Genomic DNA, 19,676 nt, shown 5'->3' on the forward strand with positions numbered 1-19,676 from the left:
CCTGTGCATTGAGAGAAATTTGGTGTTTCCACATTTTTTTGTGTGGTGTGTGGTATGTGTGTGTGTTTCGTCATCCATACATTACCAAGCATACAGACCAATGGCGTTGTGCCTATAGGCTGAGACAACAAAGAAAAAGCCTTTGTAAAGACTCTGTAATGGCTGAAATAATGGGACAAAGGCCGGTCGGATGCAATGATTCATAATAAGATGAAGCCAGAAAATGATTTGGGGACAAAAATGCAATGTTGGATTAAAAAAAAAACATAAAGTATAGAGGGAATAAATCAATAATAATATGTGTTATTCTTGTACTTGCTGCCCTCTTAATATCATTATGTGCTGTGATTCAGTTAGTGTTACACTCTTCATACTAATAGATCCCTCTGGTGAGCTCACTGGTATTTTATGGTCACCTATTGATCGTGCAATTAGCGGCCCAGCGGGGTCCACCCACTTCATGTCCAGTTGAGAGTAATGGTTATTGAGTGAGCTGTCAATGGTAAAGGAGGACATTGACCAGAGGAACATGGTGGTGGCAGTGGTGGCTGGTGAACCTGGTTGTGAGGGGGTGGGGCAGCGGGGGCAGCAACAACAACCCCCACCGCACCCCCCTGACCTTCAACTCACCGCTGATTTGATAAGACAAACCGGCAGCTGTGGTGACCTCCACCTGTGACCGCCGATCCGCCCATCCCTCCACTTTAACCTGACCCTTTATCACATGACGCTCAGAAATGGGGTCCTGTGTTTCAGCGAAGAAGTAGGTCCATCCATTAGGCCGACTATCCTTCATCCTGAGGGTGATGATGCAGTTTGAGAGCAATGCAATCATTTCACATGATCCAATCTTGGAGTACAAGCGCAGGATTAAAGTGGACCCTCAGGCCGGATCTCATTTTTCTGTGTTTCCTTTGCTCAGTAGCTTCATATTTGTATGTTTGTTTCAATCAAAGGTCTTGTATGCACAGAAAATCCTTGTTCCTCTCAGGGCTGAACCTTCACCCAAGAGGATTAAAAATTCTGATGCTGTACGTTGCTTCAAAATAAACGGAGGTGAAAAAGAGAGATTTAAATTTGTTAAAGGAGAATTTCCACTGTTTGCGTAATTGCCTTGAAGTTTTAGTTTAAACTGTTCAAAAAATCTAAATCAACCAAATCTATTAAATGTGTCAGTGTTTCATCCAGGACGAAGGATCTGTATGTTGCATGCTTGTTTCACAGGATTTGGTAAAGCAGATGAAGCATTGGAAATGAATTCTCCTGGGACTCCTGAGAGGCAGAGAGGGCAGGAGAATAATGGAGGTTAGGTTTGACAGGATTATAGTGACCGCAGATGTTTGGGGGAAAGAAGACAATCAGAGCAGTGGACACAACGGACCAGACAAGCAATAACCAGCCACTGGCTCCTTTAGATTATTCTTCTGCAAGTTACTCTGTATTCAAACAATAAAACCTCCATAAATTGTTGATACACATGCAGGCAATTAATCATTACTGCAGCGCACAACTGTAACTTCAAGGTGAACCGGACGACAGAATTCAAATGAGACACTGTGGACAACAGAAAATGTTGATGAGTAAACTGATACAGGTTTTTTTGGACACTTGTGGGCAGTGGAAACAAATTATAAACTCAACCCCGACAAATCATCACTTAACGAGTTTGTACAACAAACAAAGAACTGCTCATCTATTTGTGGTCACGTTTCTGGTCATCTAATGAATGTCAGTCCAATATTATCTCTGTTTCTGTTCTTCAGAAGAACAACAAGCAAAACCAACCACCAGAAAGAAATATCTGACTCTTCAGCTGCTGCAGGTTACGTACAGCAGAGCTGGTGATGAGTCTCTGTGTGCTCAACAGAAGATCCCTAGACCCCCCCATTATGTATAGCCATTTGACTCACTGCTCTTTTAAAAACATTGATTAGTGCAGCTTTAAAGTGGCTGTGATCTATATTTTTATAAGAACAATGGATCAAATCAATATGTAATGTGAAAAGAAATGAACCCACAGAGAATTAAAACCCAATTCTGCATTTCCGCCAAACACTACAGCAATTCCTCAGCATCTCTCGGGTCACTGTTTTGATTTTTTGATCTTAAACTGATCACTGTTTGGTTCGCTCGCACCAGTCTCTAAGCACAGACTGCACACTATGTGCCCAGCAACCACACTTGGTGACTAGCTGGTAAATATAGCAGCTACAGAGCAAGGCCAGTAGTCACCAGGTGGCCCGTAACATAAGAAGTTTGCCAGTGAGATCAACCCATTCCTGCAGCTTTCATAGCTATAAAGCATTTCTCATTTAAATCGCTCCATGACTTGGTTCTGCTGCTTTCAGCGCACCCATCTCCACCGGCCTAACCGTCTCTATCCGGTAACTTCCTTTTCAACTGCCCAGGGGGACAGCTGGGCAAACACTGACCCGTATCCGCCTCGTTTCCCCACGACCCCTTAAGCCGACCTCACCCCCTCCAGCTACCCATTTAGGCCCCCTCTGCTCCCTCAGTTGGCCCCTTAGTAGAGGCGGCCCACCTCGCCAGCCAAGCAACTGGACCTGATGCCCACCCAGGTCTGTGGTCCCTCAGCGGGAGCAACGTGTGAGACTCAGGAATTCCAAACACTTAAGAGCTCGGGCAAATACAGAGGGTCGCTTCACACAAGGAGCAGGGTCAGCTTCTTTAGACAGGACCAACTAACCAGACACTGCTGCCAGCTCTCTCCCTCTCTCTTTCTCCCTTACACATGCACATAGCTGGAGATGTAAACTTTTATTCCTTTGTGCTCTGGCTAGCTCTGTTAGCTGTTCCCGGCGCGGTGAGAGACGGATGAGGCTTAACTGAACCTTGGCTTTCTCTCTCCCTCTCTCTCTCTCTGTTTGTTCTCTTTCTCTTTCTCCATTTCTTTCTCTCGTTCTCAGTTTCACACACACACACACACACCAACAACAACCCACGCCTGATTTATTCCCCTGTGAGTGCACTCCTTAACCCTTACAAAGCTCCAGCAGCCAGGCTTATATAACCTGCAGAGTATTTTATGTACATAATAAATTAAACTTGCATCCTTACAAAAAGAAAATCTCTACACTTCAGGAGCTAAAACGTCTGAGCTCTTTATTTGCGTGAACATTATAGTATCCTTCTTGTGTATTTGGATGTATTGGTGCGACCTGATGGAGAATTAAAGCTCACAGTGCTCTGTCTGTCTTGCTAAATAAATTATAACTCTTCTGTGTTCATCAAATAGTTAACAAGGCCTATCATCTCATTAACTGTTAATGCTTTCAGGTTGTGTCGTTTCAGAGAAGTTTCCAAGGAAGTTTCTTGGAAAGAACTGTGTCATTTGGTTCTCATTATAGAGAAGAGGAAGACGATGTTCAGAGGCAGCAGTAGCCGCTCACTGGACGTAATCAGTGGATTATAAAAGCGGATGTTGATTTTCAGGAGACTTTGAATAGAACTTCTAAAATCTTAATGACTGAAAACTAATCTAAACAAATTTAAACCGCCTCAAAGGATTTTATAATCTGTACAGTAAAACCTGCCTGTAACAGGTCACCTACACGGTTTTGATTTAAGAAACTGAAGTTAAGACAAACCAACCAAAATAAAACACGTTCTTACAATCAATACAATGGTCCAGAGGGACGAGAAGTGCAGTAATAATTTAATTATTGCATTGAGTTTGATTTCATTAGCTGCAGGTGATATAATAATCTTGAATCAGACTGAGGAGCAAAAACAAACTGATCTGGATTAAATCTGGTTATTCAATTGATCAAGCTACAGAATCAAGTTTGTTGACTGTCTGTAAATGACTCCTCACAGCCACTCTGAATCATTTTAAGGTTGGTTTAACACCAACATCAGTCTCATCCCTCCTTTGTGACAGTCTGGACCTTCTGCTCTGATGCCCTGCCAGCTGCCAGCTACAGCTGATCTGAGGCCAGATCTGTTGCTCTCCAAAAACACAGGTCTTCATCATATCAGAGGCTGACGCCAGAAAAAATATTTTGCTGCTTGTGAGTCACCTACTCTATCCCCCGCCTCCCAGTTTACACTGGGAGGGAGACTTCTGCCCCCCAGCATAGCAACTGCCAGAGTCACACCAGTCCCCGGTGTGTGGCCGCGCCTTGGGGTCTAATTAATACAACACACTGTGCATCCATATGGCTCAGTGTGATTAAACAGATAGAGAAAGGAGGGGAGATAAAGGGAGAGAAAGACAGGATCGGATGGGGTGGGGTGGGGGGTGCAGGCAGGGTCCACTCTTCCATTTTTTCCTTCATTGAAGGATAAGAATACATTGCTGCATTAGTCGTTTCCCTCTGCCTGCAACAACTGTTCAAGGCAATGAAACAAACAGGAGGCTGACCTTGGCACAAAGCAGCATGATTAGACACAGGAAAATCAATACATAAAATGTTTCAGTCAATCAAAGAGACAATGAATATCATCTTTTTTTCATGTAATTCGCTATGAAACAATGCTTCCTCAAGGCCAGATACAAGTGCTGGAACAAAGCCCTGACCCTCTTGTTGGAACAAAGCCCTGTTTGCAGACCACAATCCCCAAGTGGGTTTCTTACTGAGTATGGATTAGAGATAGGTGAGGGCTGGGGGTAATGGAGAGGGACAGGCCCGGGGCTACAGGAAGAATGATGAAGAAGAAGAAAAAGAAGAAGAGAGAGTAAGAAAACAGAGAATAAGAAATAAAGTGATGTGAAGCCTCCTCTCTCTCTCTTTCTCTCATGTTGGTTTTTGATTAATTGTCATTGTTCGCAGTAAGAACTCATTCAAAAAAATTCAGTTTAGTATCTAACCACACAGTGAAAACAATTCTCTGAGATTTCTGTCTCTGCCCAGATGCCATGGAGGTGGCTGAGAAACGTAATGACGCCTTCACACACACAGATTCAAAAAGCTGGGACAAACTGTGAATGCTGAACTCGACAGAGTCAAAACCCACCCAGCTACATTACAGGGGAGCACTGAGCAAGGCTCAACGTTACGCCAATATCCAGTGAGCAACACTGAGATGAGAGGCAATCGTGATCATCTGGATCGTTGTAGAAACTCAAGCACAAACTACTCCACTGCACGACAGAAAAGAAGCTGATTATCACAGTCTCTGCATGTCCTAGTTCTCTATAATATGTCTCGGACTGGCACAAATAAAAGAAGAACAACAGGTGGAAACAAACGCAACACACCCCCAGAACTACAGACTCATTACAGGCCACATACTGCCATCTACACCCGTAAGAGACATTTACCATTTGCACCATCTTAGTTTAGTGTATTAGCATGCTGACATTTACTAATTAGCACTAAACCCAAAGAACAGCTGAGGGTGAAGGGAACGTCATTAGTTCTGCAAATATTGAACAAACTGAAATTTTGACTCGACAATGGCGCCAGAGGAAATGTCAGAAAATCTCCTGAGGGGGAACGTGAACACGAGAGAATTCGCCAAAACACCAAGCAGCCAACGGACAAACCGACCAACCGACCGACCAAAACTGCTAATGTTGTAACTCTGCGATAAAAACGCAGACCTCAGTTTTCATAAGAACTGCTTTCTACAAATAAAAAGCCTTAACAGAAACTGTTGACAGAGTGTTCAGGGCCATCCCACTGTGAAATCACAGTGAAAAACCTTGAGGGCTCTCGCGTGGCCTTTTTCGAGCTGCTTCTGTGCACATTCCTCTCTTTAGGGAATATCCCACCATTCATGGTCTCCTAATGTAAAGTGATGACAGGGGAAATCCAGATGATGCATTCAAGTCCTGCGAGAGCTGCAAACAAATTTCCGTTCAATCACTCCAGCAGAAATCTCAGCTAAATATCTCATGAACATGCATGTGCATCTGCATGACTGGATAAAAAAGAAAACATGGTAAATTTGTATAAAAAATATGTTTTTGTAATTTGAACTTCATGCACCATCTCTCCCTCCCTTTTTGCTTTAACATCTTTGCACCTCCAGCATCCTTCGATTTTCTCTCCCTCCTCAGAGCCACCTCACATCTCCATCCCTTGCTCCCTTTGTCCCACCCTCCCTCTTTTCTTTGTCCTGCTCCACACATCATTGCCGTTGTGCGCACAGGGGAGTGCTCTACCACTCCCCCTCCCCCATCCTCTATCCTCCTCTCCCCTGTTTCTTTCTTGAGGGCACTTGGGTGCGTTGCACGTCTTAACCGGTGAGTAGTCGCTCAAACATTGAGTGTGTGCACGGATGTGTGTTTGATTGATAAATGAACAGAAACTTGAGGGGCGGGGACGGGGGGGTGGGGTAGGGGTGGGTGGGTTGTGTCATATATGATGACTGCACATCTCTGCATGTGAACCCTACACTCGCTGCCACTGAAAAGGCCACCCAATTTATCTCTCAGATACATATAAATGTGCTATAAGGGCAGCGTTACAGCCTGCACGGTTGGCTCCTGCAGAACGATTCCCCCGGCACACATTGCAATCACATCAGCCCTCCTTTTCTCAGAAACAGTCACTCCATTAATGCTTTCAGTGCCACGTCTCCTGTGGCCTCAGCATGTTAATGCCCACATTCTCCATCAGTCACCCTCCACCACATGACACTCCATCTTAAACTGGAGCCACAGGCAACAGCACAGGAAACGGAGAAGTGGCAGAAATGATATTGTCTTTTTCAACCGCACAAGCCCTCACATAAAAGCACAGGAACACAGTCAAAGCATGAGCATATTACACAACAGGCAACAGTTCAGCACAGCTACATGTTATCTAAAGGTTTTAAAACATTTTATAAAATATTGACATTAGTTTATTAGCGGCAGGCTTTAATAGAAGGTGCTGGGGTTCAGTTTCTTGTTCATGGGCACTTGAGCATGTGGATACGAGGAGCTGAGGGTCAAACTGCTAAAACTGTGATTAGTGGATGACCACTCCACCTCCAGGTAGATGTGTTGCTAGAGCTTCAACTATTCAACAGTACATAAAGCAGCTAAACGCAGCCTAAACTCCTCTCTGATAGAACTCAACAAAGTGTTTACTGCCCCTCCCAGCAGCATGCCACAGACAAACTGTTAAAAAAAATAACAATAACTAACCCTTTTATCATGTGACAATGCTATGGTAAACGTTTGCTTGAGTTTATTCAATGGTTAGGCTACAATGATAAACATGCAGTTAAGGCTACAGAACAACCACAGTCATGGTGAAAAGAAACCGCGTTGACTGAAACCGAAAACAATGTCCAGTGTTTTCATGCACTGGCTTTGGTTCCCCATCTCGCATTCAACACACACATGCATTGTTTCCTTTGAAAGGCTTGTGTGTGGAACTGATTTCTGCAGGTTCTGTACATAACAATGAAACACACACACACACACACCTGCTGTATAGAGAGGTAATTTCTAAGAAAAATACAGTCCATAAACCATATGAGCAGCGAAATGGGTTTGACACAATAAAATTCTTAAAGGAGTGTTTTCCAATAAATGTACTGTGGCTCTATTAGCCAAGATAACTTTGCTTTTTCTGTACACGGGGGGGCAATTGATCCAGGAATATAACATGATGCGAGTATTTTGGCTGGTGGGACACATATTGTAATCCTTCACAGTGCTTTAAATGTTGTATTTGCTTCTCTTACCTTATGGAGAGCTGCAGCTGGTCTCTGTCTTTTCCTCAGTCTATTTTTTAGCTTTATCCAGGAGGACAAGGTTAATAAGTGCAGTAAAATCGCTTCTGGCTGATTAACTGGTGGAATTACTATGATCCGTGGACACATCTATTTCTCCAAGTCCAGAATCGGCTTTTCCTTTAACTTCCGAGTTTCCCCCCTCAGTCCACAGTGGAGATCAGTGACCGCAGGAACACCACCGCCAGTTTTCCGGGGGACGTTGTCTTTCGCGTCCTGTTGCTTCGCTGCCTGCTTCATTAGCTCCTCGTCTGTTTACTCCGGTTCGGATCCGATAAACCACCGCGGTGACTCCTCCTGATAACAGTCCACAGCGTAATCCGCCACTGCATTTAGCTGTATCTTCAAAAATCCTCAGTTTCCTCTGAAGACAGTCACTACAACCGCGGAGGAAAGTTAGCCTCACTCACGTAAACGAACCGAGCATGTGCGAACGAATAGGTTTATACAGGTTCCGGGGTGCGACCTACGGCGGCCGGTAAGGACAAATCTCGCACTACAACGCAAGTCATGCAAAATACGTAAATAAAAAACATATCTGCCTCAATTTGACAACATGTGCTTTGCAAATACGCAAACACACTGCAAATACAAAAAGGATGCAAAACTAAAAATCACCTCAGACTGTAACTGAGCTTCCCTGCTTTATGTAGTTAATTAACTGTAAAATATAACATGCAGCCAACTCGTCGCTTGTTACATCAACATACAACCTTAACCAGTAGTTTAATGGACAGGAAGGTAAGTAGATCATACATTTTTGGGTTAACAATTCCTTAACATCATCATCTGCCCTTCACACAGACCAAGATTTCCCAGAGCTTCCTCTGTGCTGACAGGATATGCAACATTTCATCTGTTGCATTTGTTTTCATGGTTTGCATCGTTTCTGTTTGCACAGCGTGTTCGTGTTGTATGTGTTGTTAAACTGACGTACGGTTTCTTCAACAGCCACATTTATGGGAAACGTACCGTGTTGAATTATTCTTCAAGTATATTTTGATGATGATATTTCTGTACTTTAAATTTGAATTATGAATAATGAATTTGAATTATTACCTTTAAGTGAGTAGTGTTTAATAAAGATCATGCACATACAGTTTACATAACTAAGAATCTATTGAATCCTACCTGACACTCACACACACACACACACACACACACACACACACACACACACAGGGGATAGCATTTAAAGAAGAAACAGGAGCTGACGAGACGGTTTTGATTATTTGCAACGTGAAAGGAGGGATGTCACCTGGGAGGTGTGTTACGGCTAGAAAATCTGGAAACAGTAAAAAAAAAAAAAAAAAAAGAAGAAGAGGGAAAAACAGAAAGAAAAAAAAAACAGGGAACATCAGAGGTAGGCGGGTATGAAAGTTGGCTGGTGTGACCTCTGACCTCCCTCTCTCTTGGCTGCTCCCTTTGAGCCACTAAAAGGCGAGCAGTGTGAGAAGCCAGAAGACAGCTGCACCCCCCCTTCTCCTCCTCTGGGCTCTCTCTGGGAAACTGAGGTCCCCTTTCTCAACTTGCTTTAAATGCTGTGGGGTCAGGAGGAGCCGGGGCCCAGTTGAGGTGGTCCAGCCGGGGGTAGAGTTTCACTGCTTTACACGGCCAGTCTGGACTGTTGTGTGTGTGTGTGTGTGTGTGTGTGTGTGTGTGTGTGTGTGTGAGGGGGAGAGAAAGGGAAGCTGCTTGTGGAAAACTACTCTGCTGTTGTCTCTCTATTAAAACCACGACTAAAGAAGAAACTTGCTGTAATGATTACAAACACCCTCCCTCTGCCATGCTCATCCCACGCAAACACATATTTACACATCACAGCAAAAGGATTGACTTAATATGAAGTCTGTCGGGAATAACACAGTAAACTCAGTAGCTTATATGTTACTAAAAAAATCTAAATTTTAATTTGATATTCACATAAATAAACACCTAAAATTATGCTGGAGGAAATGTTGTTTTGGTCCTCACACCCAAACAAAACCATAGGATACTGTAGTCAGGATGTCTGAATTGCAGAGATGCAAGGTAATGAAATTTTTTGCAGCTTTAGCCATCATCTTTATAAATCAAAATAACAATACATTTCTGAGATCTGAGATCTGTGAATGCAGACACATCTACAAAGAAGTCCTGGGCAATGAACAGGTATTTAGATGGTCAGACTAAGTCGTTAACAGACCATAATAAACACTGAGAGATAAAACAGAGTTAGTTCATCTGAAATGTTGGCAATAAGCCCTTAATGCACAGGAAAACAGCAAAACTGTACGTACAATAGGTCAAACTGAACAAGAAAATTAGTGAGTAAACTGTGTTGGATTATCAGTGTTTACATAGACAGGGGAAATAATTAAACCAAGATCAAGGTCTCAATTTTGAAACCAATATGGGCAAGAAATCCTTTAAGTGCTTAGAAAAATTATACCTTCTTTAATTCAGTCACAACTGAGCGAACGCCATCTGCTGAGGATTACTTTATGATATTAGCCAAAGCTCCAGAAAAGCTACTGCTTTGCTATTAACCTTCATTTCCTCCTAATACGTTTGACTGAGCTGGAAGTTAATTTAAAATCAGCATCTTGCTCCATTTGACTACTTTGATTTCAGCAAAGAGAACAGCGTTATCATTATCAACAGGACTGATGACCAAAACCACAAAAATAAACTGGAATCACCCTTTGATGCCTTTCCCAAAAGAGAGAGTGAAAACAAGAGAGACAGAGAAAGAGGAGGTTGATTCATATCGGACTCTTTGTCTTGAAGTTCAATCACGGATTGGGATTCACAGTGATTAGAAGTCCGGCACCAACCTTCATCGACCAGGAGCTCTGGGCCTTGTGTTCAATACTCTTTGTCTGGCCAGCAGGCCATGAGTTAATGTGCTGAACAGTGAAAAAGGATGGTAAAGTGGGGAAGGAGAGGAGAAGCCTGCATCAGATTGATCTGCTGCATCTCAGTGGACCACAGGAAGCAAGCAAGCAAACACACACTGTGCTGTAAATGATGCTTCTTTATCCAGCGGGCTCAAGTCTCAGGTAAATCCCCTGCACACACACACAGATATTGGACTTATAAATTCAACGCAGAGCCCGAGGATTGAACCCGAGACTTTTTTCAGAAATAGTCCTCTTCCTCCCAGACATATTTGAACAGAGACATTTGAGATTTTGACTTTCATAACTCAGTGCACCTCACAGAGATCAAACCCCAAAGCTTTCAAACAGCCCTCGAACTCCCTGAGCTTTGAGACCAGCAACACTTTTTCTGTTTCTGACAGACTCTGAGTCCTTCCCCTGGGTTTTATTCATCGGAGATTCAAACCCAAAACCTCAAAACTTCTGAGAGGGTCTTTCACTCGGATGCTTTACCACTTGGCCTCCATAAAGTGGTAAAAGTGGTCCCAACTTTTCTTTTGGACAGCACCTAAAGGAACGAGTCAGAGGCTTTTAGAACTACACAGCTCTGAAGACCAAGACTCAAGCTGAAGACTCAAAGCCTCTAAGAAATGCAGCTCATAAGTGTGTTTGTTAAAGGGCGGTTTTGAAATTTTGAGGCTGTGGGTTCAAACCTCAGTGACTTTTGAAGTCTGACTTCTAAAGCACAGACACAAAAGGTCTGAAAAAACATTGCACAAATACTCCTGACCAATCGGCCCAAAGGCTCAGGGGACTGTTGAGTTTGTTTCTGTTCAAGGGGCCACTCCTCAGTTTTTGAAAACTTGGGCTCATTCCAAGTCTGTTAAAGGACCTCTGGGGATGTGGGCTCAATACTTATGAATCTCTGTGAATTATGAAGGTTCATAGTGTTGTGCACACACACACACACACACACTCACACACACAGAATAAAGACAGTTTGTGGATTTATTATTACTAGAGCTAGTTTATTATCATCACTGTCATTGTTTTTTTCTTCAATCAGTGTTGCACAATGAACCCTAAAACAATGCAAACCACTAAAAATGGTCTTTTTACACATATACATACACACATACAGTACATACAGTATATGTGGATATGTATACAGATTTATAATTGCAACACCTTGGTCTAGAGAGAGTGTAGAAACATAACTTTGTGGAAACATACAGTAGTGATCCCTGACAATGCTCTGAGAACGCTTATACTGAATTTAATTCATCTCATATTGACCTGAATTTAACTGTGGCACAGACAGAGGCAGTGACCTCAGCAGACAGACAGACAGACACACCACATGACAGACAGACAGGCAGACAGTTAGACAGACAGATGTGTGATCATGGACTGACTTTACAGATTTGTGCTCCCTTTACTTCTTCAAAATGAGCTATCGATTCATTAAACACAGGTAACACTACAAATGAGGCTTAGTTTACACGGCTGGTAATGCATATGGTTTTTGGTTTCAGGATGGCACCACATTTGAACCCTGCAGCGATTTAAAAACTAAAAATAAATCTGCATAGATTAAATAGACGTTCCACTCGTTTTGAAGGAATGAACTGCAGTAGTAAATGGCTGAAAACTGTTGCCTTCTCTTGCCCTTTGTTGCTGTCAGATACTTTAAACCATGAACTGAAGGAGAAAGCAAATGTTTCTCTGGAAAGAAGGAGTTCTGTGTTTTTTATTTTCTACAAACACATCAGGACTCAGCTGTTATGTCCTGTACTGCAGGACATATTATCAACTTCAATATTATATTTTTAAGCAACACTAAACTAAACTTGCTGGAGTCCTGCTTGACAGTAAACTCTTAAATTCAGAGCCAGCACACAGACTGTGATGCATTTCACACGCATCAGAGCGAACAGTTTAAAGACATTGGAAACATATTTTCTTAATTCTTACAGTGAAAAACTACACGAACACAAACGTTTCTGCCAGAGTCAGAGCAGTTTTGGTGATTTTGCATGAGATTTCTACATTTGTGTTTCAGCTTCCTCTCTCCTCACTGGTCTTCAGAAGTTGGAAAAAGGTGATATCATGAGCGTCCATGCACCAGTTTGGTGAATCCAAACCAGCTGATTTTTTTACTGTTAATCTCTTAAAAAAATCACAGAGGATGTTTGATGACGATAACCAAGTTTTCAGCAACACAGGGCAAGAGCAGGTTAAATATTCTTACGCCGATATGGTTTGATTTGGCAACTATATACTGGCATCATTCTCCCTTTAAGACTAAAGAGCCTTTTGCCTGCAGCGCTGCAGGTTTGAAGTTGAGACTGTGGTGCTCTGTACAGGAGGATTTTACAATACCTGTCCCTGTAAGCTGGCTAAACTGATGTTTGAGGCTAACTTCATAGGACAGGTGCGGGGGTCAATCACACCTGCAGAGTAGATCCTACTCAGGAGCTCTTTTCTTTTTTCAGTGGCCAAATAAAGGATGACTGAACGGCTTCAGAGTGAGTTGACAACATCAATATAGAACAGACATTCTCCTCAAGCAAAGATGGGTTTGTGGGAGGGGGAGGAGGGGTATGAAGACAACTTGTCACTTTAAAGGTAGCAGGACTGACAGGACCTCACCCCGGAGTCACTCACGTGAGCATGACTGGTGGGAACAGGATGAGGATGAGGTGATCATCAGGCATCAACGAGGGCAAGACAGATTTAGACTTGTCAACGGAAAAAGGTCACTCAACCTATTTTCATCAATACACACCATCAAAACAGATCGACCGACAATGTGAGACAGGACCATCAATAGCACCATATTGAGATCACAACATTATTTTGCCATTATTCGGCTAAATATCACAGTGTTACCATCACAAGTCCAATAATGATTAACTAACACTTTTCATTTCAGCTAAAATAACACGTTAGCTTTTTGTTTCTCATGCAGCTCTACTGGAGGTTTTCTCTGCCTTTCTACTTTTAAATAGACTGGATTCAATCTGGTATATAAAACATAATACTGATCTCAAACATTAAAGTACAATTACATTAACTCACCATTTGACAAGAGTATAAATTACTTGCAAAAATCTTTAACTCAGCATTATTTGACATGTACAGGCATCAGGGTCTCAGAGCAGAACACCATAGAGATAAATGCATCGGAAATGTAATCAATTCACAATCGTATCGGATGGTCATTTGGTGCCACAATGATCAATACCACATAATGTAAAGGATATTTCAAGAAGAGGCATGTGTCACCAGAGTCAGAATGTCAGGTCTCCTTTAAACCTCACCACTGTTACAGCATTGTATCTATATTCATAGCAGACATCATGCAGTGATACAACGCCAAACCAGCCAGGCTGAGTCTCTCCTGTCCCTCTGACCTGACCTGGTTACCTGTGTTCACTTAATGCACATGAAGAGAGAGAGACAGAGAGAGACCTGCACAGACAGATGAGTAGTTTTCACAGTTGAGAGCACTGAGATCATAATAAGCATGTACCCAGTCCAGGATGCCTTCTTTGTGAGAACCTGAGGGCGCTGGAAGAAGTGGGAATGAACTACAGCTGCGACAAACGATTATTTTCATTAGCAATTAATCTGCTAATTTCTCAATCAATTAATCATTAGGTGTCTGACCAACAGCTCAAACCATGTATGATAAAGAAAAGCAGCAAAATCTTACAATTTAGAGGCTTGAATTAATTAATTTTTGCTTGAAAAACTTTAAAATAGTTTCTGATTATCAGTTAAATGACAAATAATTTCAGCTCCATGATGATTTTTTATTAACCACACACCAAATAGTGCTGCTAGTCTAGTAACAGAAGTTTTCAGTGGTGAGATTTTAATGTAATTGATCACTTCTGTGGTATTTTCTCTCATAAAATGAAAGCGAGAGTTCATTTGTAATCCGTGTATCCTTGTTTTCATCACTGAGGAGACACCGAGGAGGCAGCTGAACTATTTTCTGAGAAGGTTTTCCTTTGTGTTTCAAACCAGTGGCAAACGACAAATACTCATCCTGCCACCAGTTTGTCTGAAATGAAGAACAAAGAAAGCATCCGTCACAGCAAACCTGCCTGAACTGGGCAAAAAGTAGATTTTAAGGATGAAAATCATGTCAAGTCCAGAAGGCCAAGTGTGGCCTGTTTGATATACATATAACACGAGGATCCTGAGTCCCTGAGCACACACTCTCCCTGTCCGAAGGTCAGAATTCCACACGGAGGACAAAAAGGAAGCGGCTAACTGACAGGAGCAGGGTTTGGTGATTCAGCACTTCCCAAGGCTGCAAAATACATATGACAAAGGCCCCGTTTTTTCACTGACTGTGTCAGCGAAGGAATCATCCTCTCCTCCCGCTGATGGAGTTTATAGCGCCAGTCAGTCATTGAGAACAGCTTCTAGGGCTCCATTAATCACACAACTTCTAATGTTACACAGCAATAGGACAACCTGACCGATCAACGTCTCGTCACGTAAACATGATCGTCACTGCACCACATTCCCAGTGAATCAGGTTCAACGGCGTGGCACTAAAACCTGTCACATCCACGGGTGAGATGTGGGCAATTTCCTGCAGGAGATTAACCCTAAATTACACCGAGGGACAGAGGAGGAAAGGAAGGAAGGAAGGAAGGAAGGAAAAAAACACACCACTTGTTCCCCCAGTGAAATTACTCTCAGCAGAAGTAAAAACACTGATTAAGGCTGCAGCAGCCCCGGAGAGAAAATATCACACTGGTGGTTAATAAATATACAGGCAGGAGACATTTAGGTCGGGCATTTGTTCTGCTATTTTGACAAGTACCATTATTGTTTTTCCCAACACTTGTAACACGGTATTAACACCAACGTGTACAATTAAATACAAGAAATGAATGCAAGGAGAAAATCTGCAGACAAATAAACATAAACAAATAACTTTAAAAAGGCATAAAATTACAGTACCTAAGATGATCACTAAAACTGAAACTGTATAATACTGGTTTGCATAACACATTAAAAATGGCAGGTGATTCTCTGCAGTGGGGACACGTACATCTCCTATCTGGAATGTCTTCAGAAGATATATAGGGCTGAAATATCCATGTATGAAACTTGAGGAATTTTTTTCCAATTTTCTATATATATATTGAAACCTGTGCTGCGTTCATGGACTGTCAGCAGAATGGGGAAAAACTAGAAAACCTCCTGTTCTTTTCACTAAGTGGAAGTCGTCACAGTCAAAATCACAGACTTGGAATTACAACTAGGAGGCTGACATCAAGAGTTTTTTCCATTCACCAGCTCATAAAAACAATCTCATCAACATCACGTGAAAGCACTGTAATCTAAGCTGCAAAGGCAAATCAATAAACCAATCGTGTGAAACTGTGTTTGTGTCGGAGTTGTAGGTGCCACCCACTTCGCTTTACTTTTCAGTTTGCTTTATTCACAGATAAACTTTCCACAGACGATATAAAGTCCAACACCAGTGAGACAAAATAAAGTTAAAAGCTTCTGATATGAAAGAAAATAAACAATAATAATAAAAAAAAATCTGATAAGCATTCACACCCACTAGAAATTAAGCATGACGATGAACTGTTTTAATAGTTAGTGCACGAGATAAAGGTCCTAAAAAGTTCTCCCTCCATTTATACGTTTGTGTCTCTTTCTGTCTACTTTTTTTTTGTCTGTCCAGCACGTATCAACAACTGCAACATAGATACACATTTATATATATATATGTGTGCCTGTATTCCTCTGCTCAGTTGTTCGCACTCTGTGTGTTTCCTTCGTTAAGACCTGAGAGAAAGGCCGAAAAAACAGGGTTGAGGTAGGTTAATCATAATGCATCAGAGCAAGTCCTGTACAGTATGTGACGCCACGGAGCAGAGAGCCGGAGAGAGAAGCCCTGCGATCGTTCAGCTACCCAACGACCATCTATCTCCCTCAGCCAGCTCTCTGTCCGTGGTCGTCGGCATCCAGCGTTATTATAAACACGGTGTTCCTGAAGCGCTTAAACTAGTCAGTGTTGACGGGAGGGAGAAGGCTGAGCAGCAATTGTGGTTTTGGAAAGAGAGTAACGATAGACAAGCACAGTCAGCAACTACCACGCCCGAAAAAAGGCGACTAACTCTGTTTAAAAAGGAGGCAGATAATGTGTCATGAACACAAAATCACTACAAGCACTGCAGCTAGAAATAGTCAGAAAAAGCTTAGAGATACACTGCTGTCAATTTAAATTAAAGAAATAGTTCAGCATTTGGGGAAATAGCTTATTTACGTTCGATCAATAATCAGAATCACTGTCATTTCTGTGCTGCTGAAGGAATAGTTGAACATTTTGGGAAATGCGTTTATTCGCCTTCTGACATGAAGTTAGGTGAGAAGATTGATACCACTCTCATGTCTGATGAATATGTCTTGTTTCTGGTAAAAACCTGTTGTTTTTATACTTTGGATTTGTACAGACTAAACAAACCAGTTATAACGTGTCAGCTTCAGAGGTGCTAGCAGGAGGATTTTGTTACCGTTTCTCCTGTTTCCAGTCTTTATGCTAAGCTAAGCTAACCGTCTGCTAGCTCTAGCTTCACATTTACCATAGCTAAGCATTTCCCAAAATGTAAAACTATCCCTTAACGTATGAAGCCAGAGCTGGGAGGCAGCTTTAGCTTAGCATAAAGACTTGAAGCTGGAGAAAACATCTTGTCTGGCTCAAACCAAAGCTAAAAGATCTATAATAATTAACACGTTACGCCTCGTTTGTTTAATTTGTACACAAACATTAATGTAAACACAACAACTTGTGATTACAGGGGTTGTTTTAGTTGTGTACCATATAGGCTAAGCTACGCTAATAAGCTACAGCGCCATAATTAAAAAAGAGAAAGAAGAGTGGTATCTGCCAACAAGAAAGCCAATAAGCACAAAATGTCAAACTATTCCTTGTTACACAAACAATAATAGAATAATGTTTGGGGATATTTTGGTAAGATTTGTGCTTAATTTTCTACTTTTTGTCTTTTTTTTGACATACATCATAATATGTATGAAAACATTCATTCAGTCAATAAAATATCTGCACACAAACAGACACACAATCTCACATGCACACTGCTAATTTTAAACACATATATGATGTCTGTATATCGTGTTATTTTGCTTCTTGTCAAATTGAACATTATGTGTCACGTCTCATTCAGCAGGAAACAGCCTTGAAAATATCATTAGCAACGCAGTGTATCTCTAATGGTCTTTTCATTCAACTGTAGTAACTACATTTAGAGGGGGAGAATTGTGATCTTTTAAATGAAATAAAATCTAAAAAGCTTACGATGTTACAGTGTAATTCATACATAACCCTAACGTACTGTAATTCATACAACAGTGTTGTCAGTCTGTCAACTTGCATGAGGTACTGACACTGAATCTACAAACAACATATTCATCAACAGAGGGAACCCAGGATTTCACAGAGGAGGGAAAAGAGGGTTTTTCCATTACGCAATAAACAGACAAACAACAACAACAACAACAGCGACAACATTAACATTGTTATCTTGAGGTAGAACATTAACTTCAGCATTTGGAAGTGCTTTATGTTGGATACACGTTTTTTTTTTCTTTCTATCGCTTTGCTTCGACGAGCAGGAGAGGAGAGAAGATTCTTGACATCTGAGGTAGTGCGGCACCTGATCTTGTAATTTCTCAAACCAATCAGTTCCTCCGCGTGTAAAGTAAATTGTGAGCACAAGGGAAGGTAAAGTCCCTAAAAGCTTCCCGCAACACATTCATTCCGGCTGAGGTAGGTTTTTGTTGAATCGTTAAGGTTCACACAGCCAAGTCTAGTGTCTGTATGAAGGCCGAGAACTCATAAAAAAAATGTTGATATCACTGAAATAAAGTCCTGAGACAGAATATATCGAATCCCTGGAAGAAGGCTGAAGTCTTCTGTGAGCGAGAAGGTGGAATCATTGGTAGGTGAGAGCAGGCAGCAGGAGTCTTTGACATCCACAGAAAAGTAGAGATAAGACCAATAACTTATAACCACTTTGATATATCGATGATAAAGATATATATGTATTCATATATATATATATATATATATATATATTTATATATATATAAACTTAAAAATAAAATCATCATTGTTTAACAAGGACATTCTGGGGCTTCTGTGCTGCCCAACACCAGGAAATTAAAACATACAATTAGGGCTGTCACCTTTTATCTGAGACCTAAACAGTCTTTGTAAGTTGGAGAAAATTTAATGAATTGTTTGAAATCTAAATTTAAAGTCTACAAGCGCAGCAGGATGCTAAAAGTAAGTTCACCTAGCAGTCCAGCAGAGGGCGCTCTGAAAATCACGAACACGATGTTTGGGTCTAGTTTGAATGAATTATGTGTTCAAATTTGCTCGAACTTCAGTTTTTTAAAAAGTGACAGCCCTGTTAAAAAAAAAAAGAAGTAAAAATAAAGAATATTTAACTAGCCTGCCTAGCTAGAAACAGCCGTCCTTTAGAAGAGAGCTCTCCGAACCCAGGCCAAAAACACTCCAGTCCTAGATCCTCTAGAACTTAAAAAAAAAAATCTTTGCACGAAAGGAAAAACTACTTTGAAAGGAAACATTTGTCAACCTGAGTGAGAGAAGAGTCTAAGGGGACACTGTGGACAGTGTCGTGTGAATTAGCCTTCATACATGATTAGCCTTGGTCCTGCTGAACCGCTCCTGCTGCAGGAGGCTCCTGGAACTGCGTCTCCGTGTCCCGCTCCATCGCGAACTCGTCCAGCGGTATCGTAGACAGCTGGGTGTCGTTCAGCACGTAGGAGTCGGACTGAAAACGAACACAAACAATAGTAATTAAACAGTTAGGAAAAGTGATGAGAGGAGAAGAAAAAAACTGTGTTTTTGCTGTGACTGAAATTTCTAATATAATGTATAAGATATAACATGTACACTCCAGTAAATAGTCTGTGCTTATTGGAAATAAACTGGAGTGACTGAGCACAGGTATGAGTGTTAAAATGGTCATACATTTTAAACAAGCCGAAGATTAGCTACGAGTAAAAGTGAGCACGTCTGTAAAGTTTAAATCAGGA

At 41.6% G+C, this 19,676-nt stretch overlaps 1 protein-coding gene across 2 annotated transcripts in view; it reads right to left on the reverse strand.

Moving 5' to 3' along the window:
* Nucleotides 1-11,565: 11,565 nt before the first annotated feature.
* Nucleotides 11,566-19,676, reverse strand: part of igdcc3 (immunoglobulin superfamily, DCC subclass, member 3) — a 59,920-nt gene continuing 51,809 nt past the window's right edge. For both annotated transcript variants that reach the window (XM_018686321.2, XM_018686319.2), the window contains exon 14: nucleotides 11,566-19,411. In XM_018686321.2, coding sequence (XP_018541837.1) covers nucleotides 19,280-19,411 — 132 coding nt within the window. In that variant the 3' untranslated portion in view covers nucleotides 11,566-19,279. The remainder of the gene's footprint in view (nucleotides 19,412-19,676) is intronic.

The sequence above is a fragment of the Lates calcarifer genome, linkage group LG2 (assembly GCF_001640805.2).
Source record: "Lates calcarifer isolate ASB-BC8 linkage group LG2, TLL_Latcal_v3, whole genome shotgun sequence".
NCBI classification, from domain to species: Eukaryota; Metazoa; Chordata; class Actinopteri; family Centropomidae; genus Lates; species Lates calcarifer.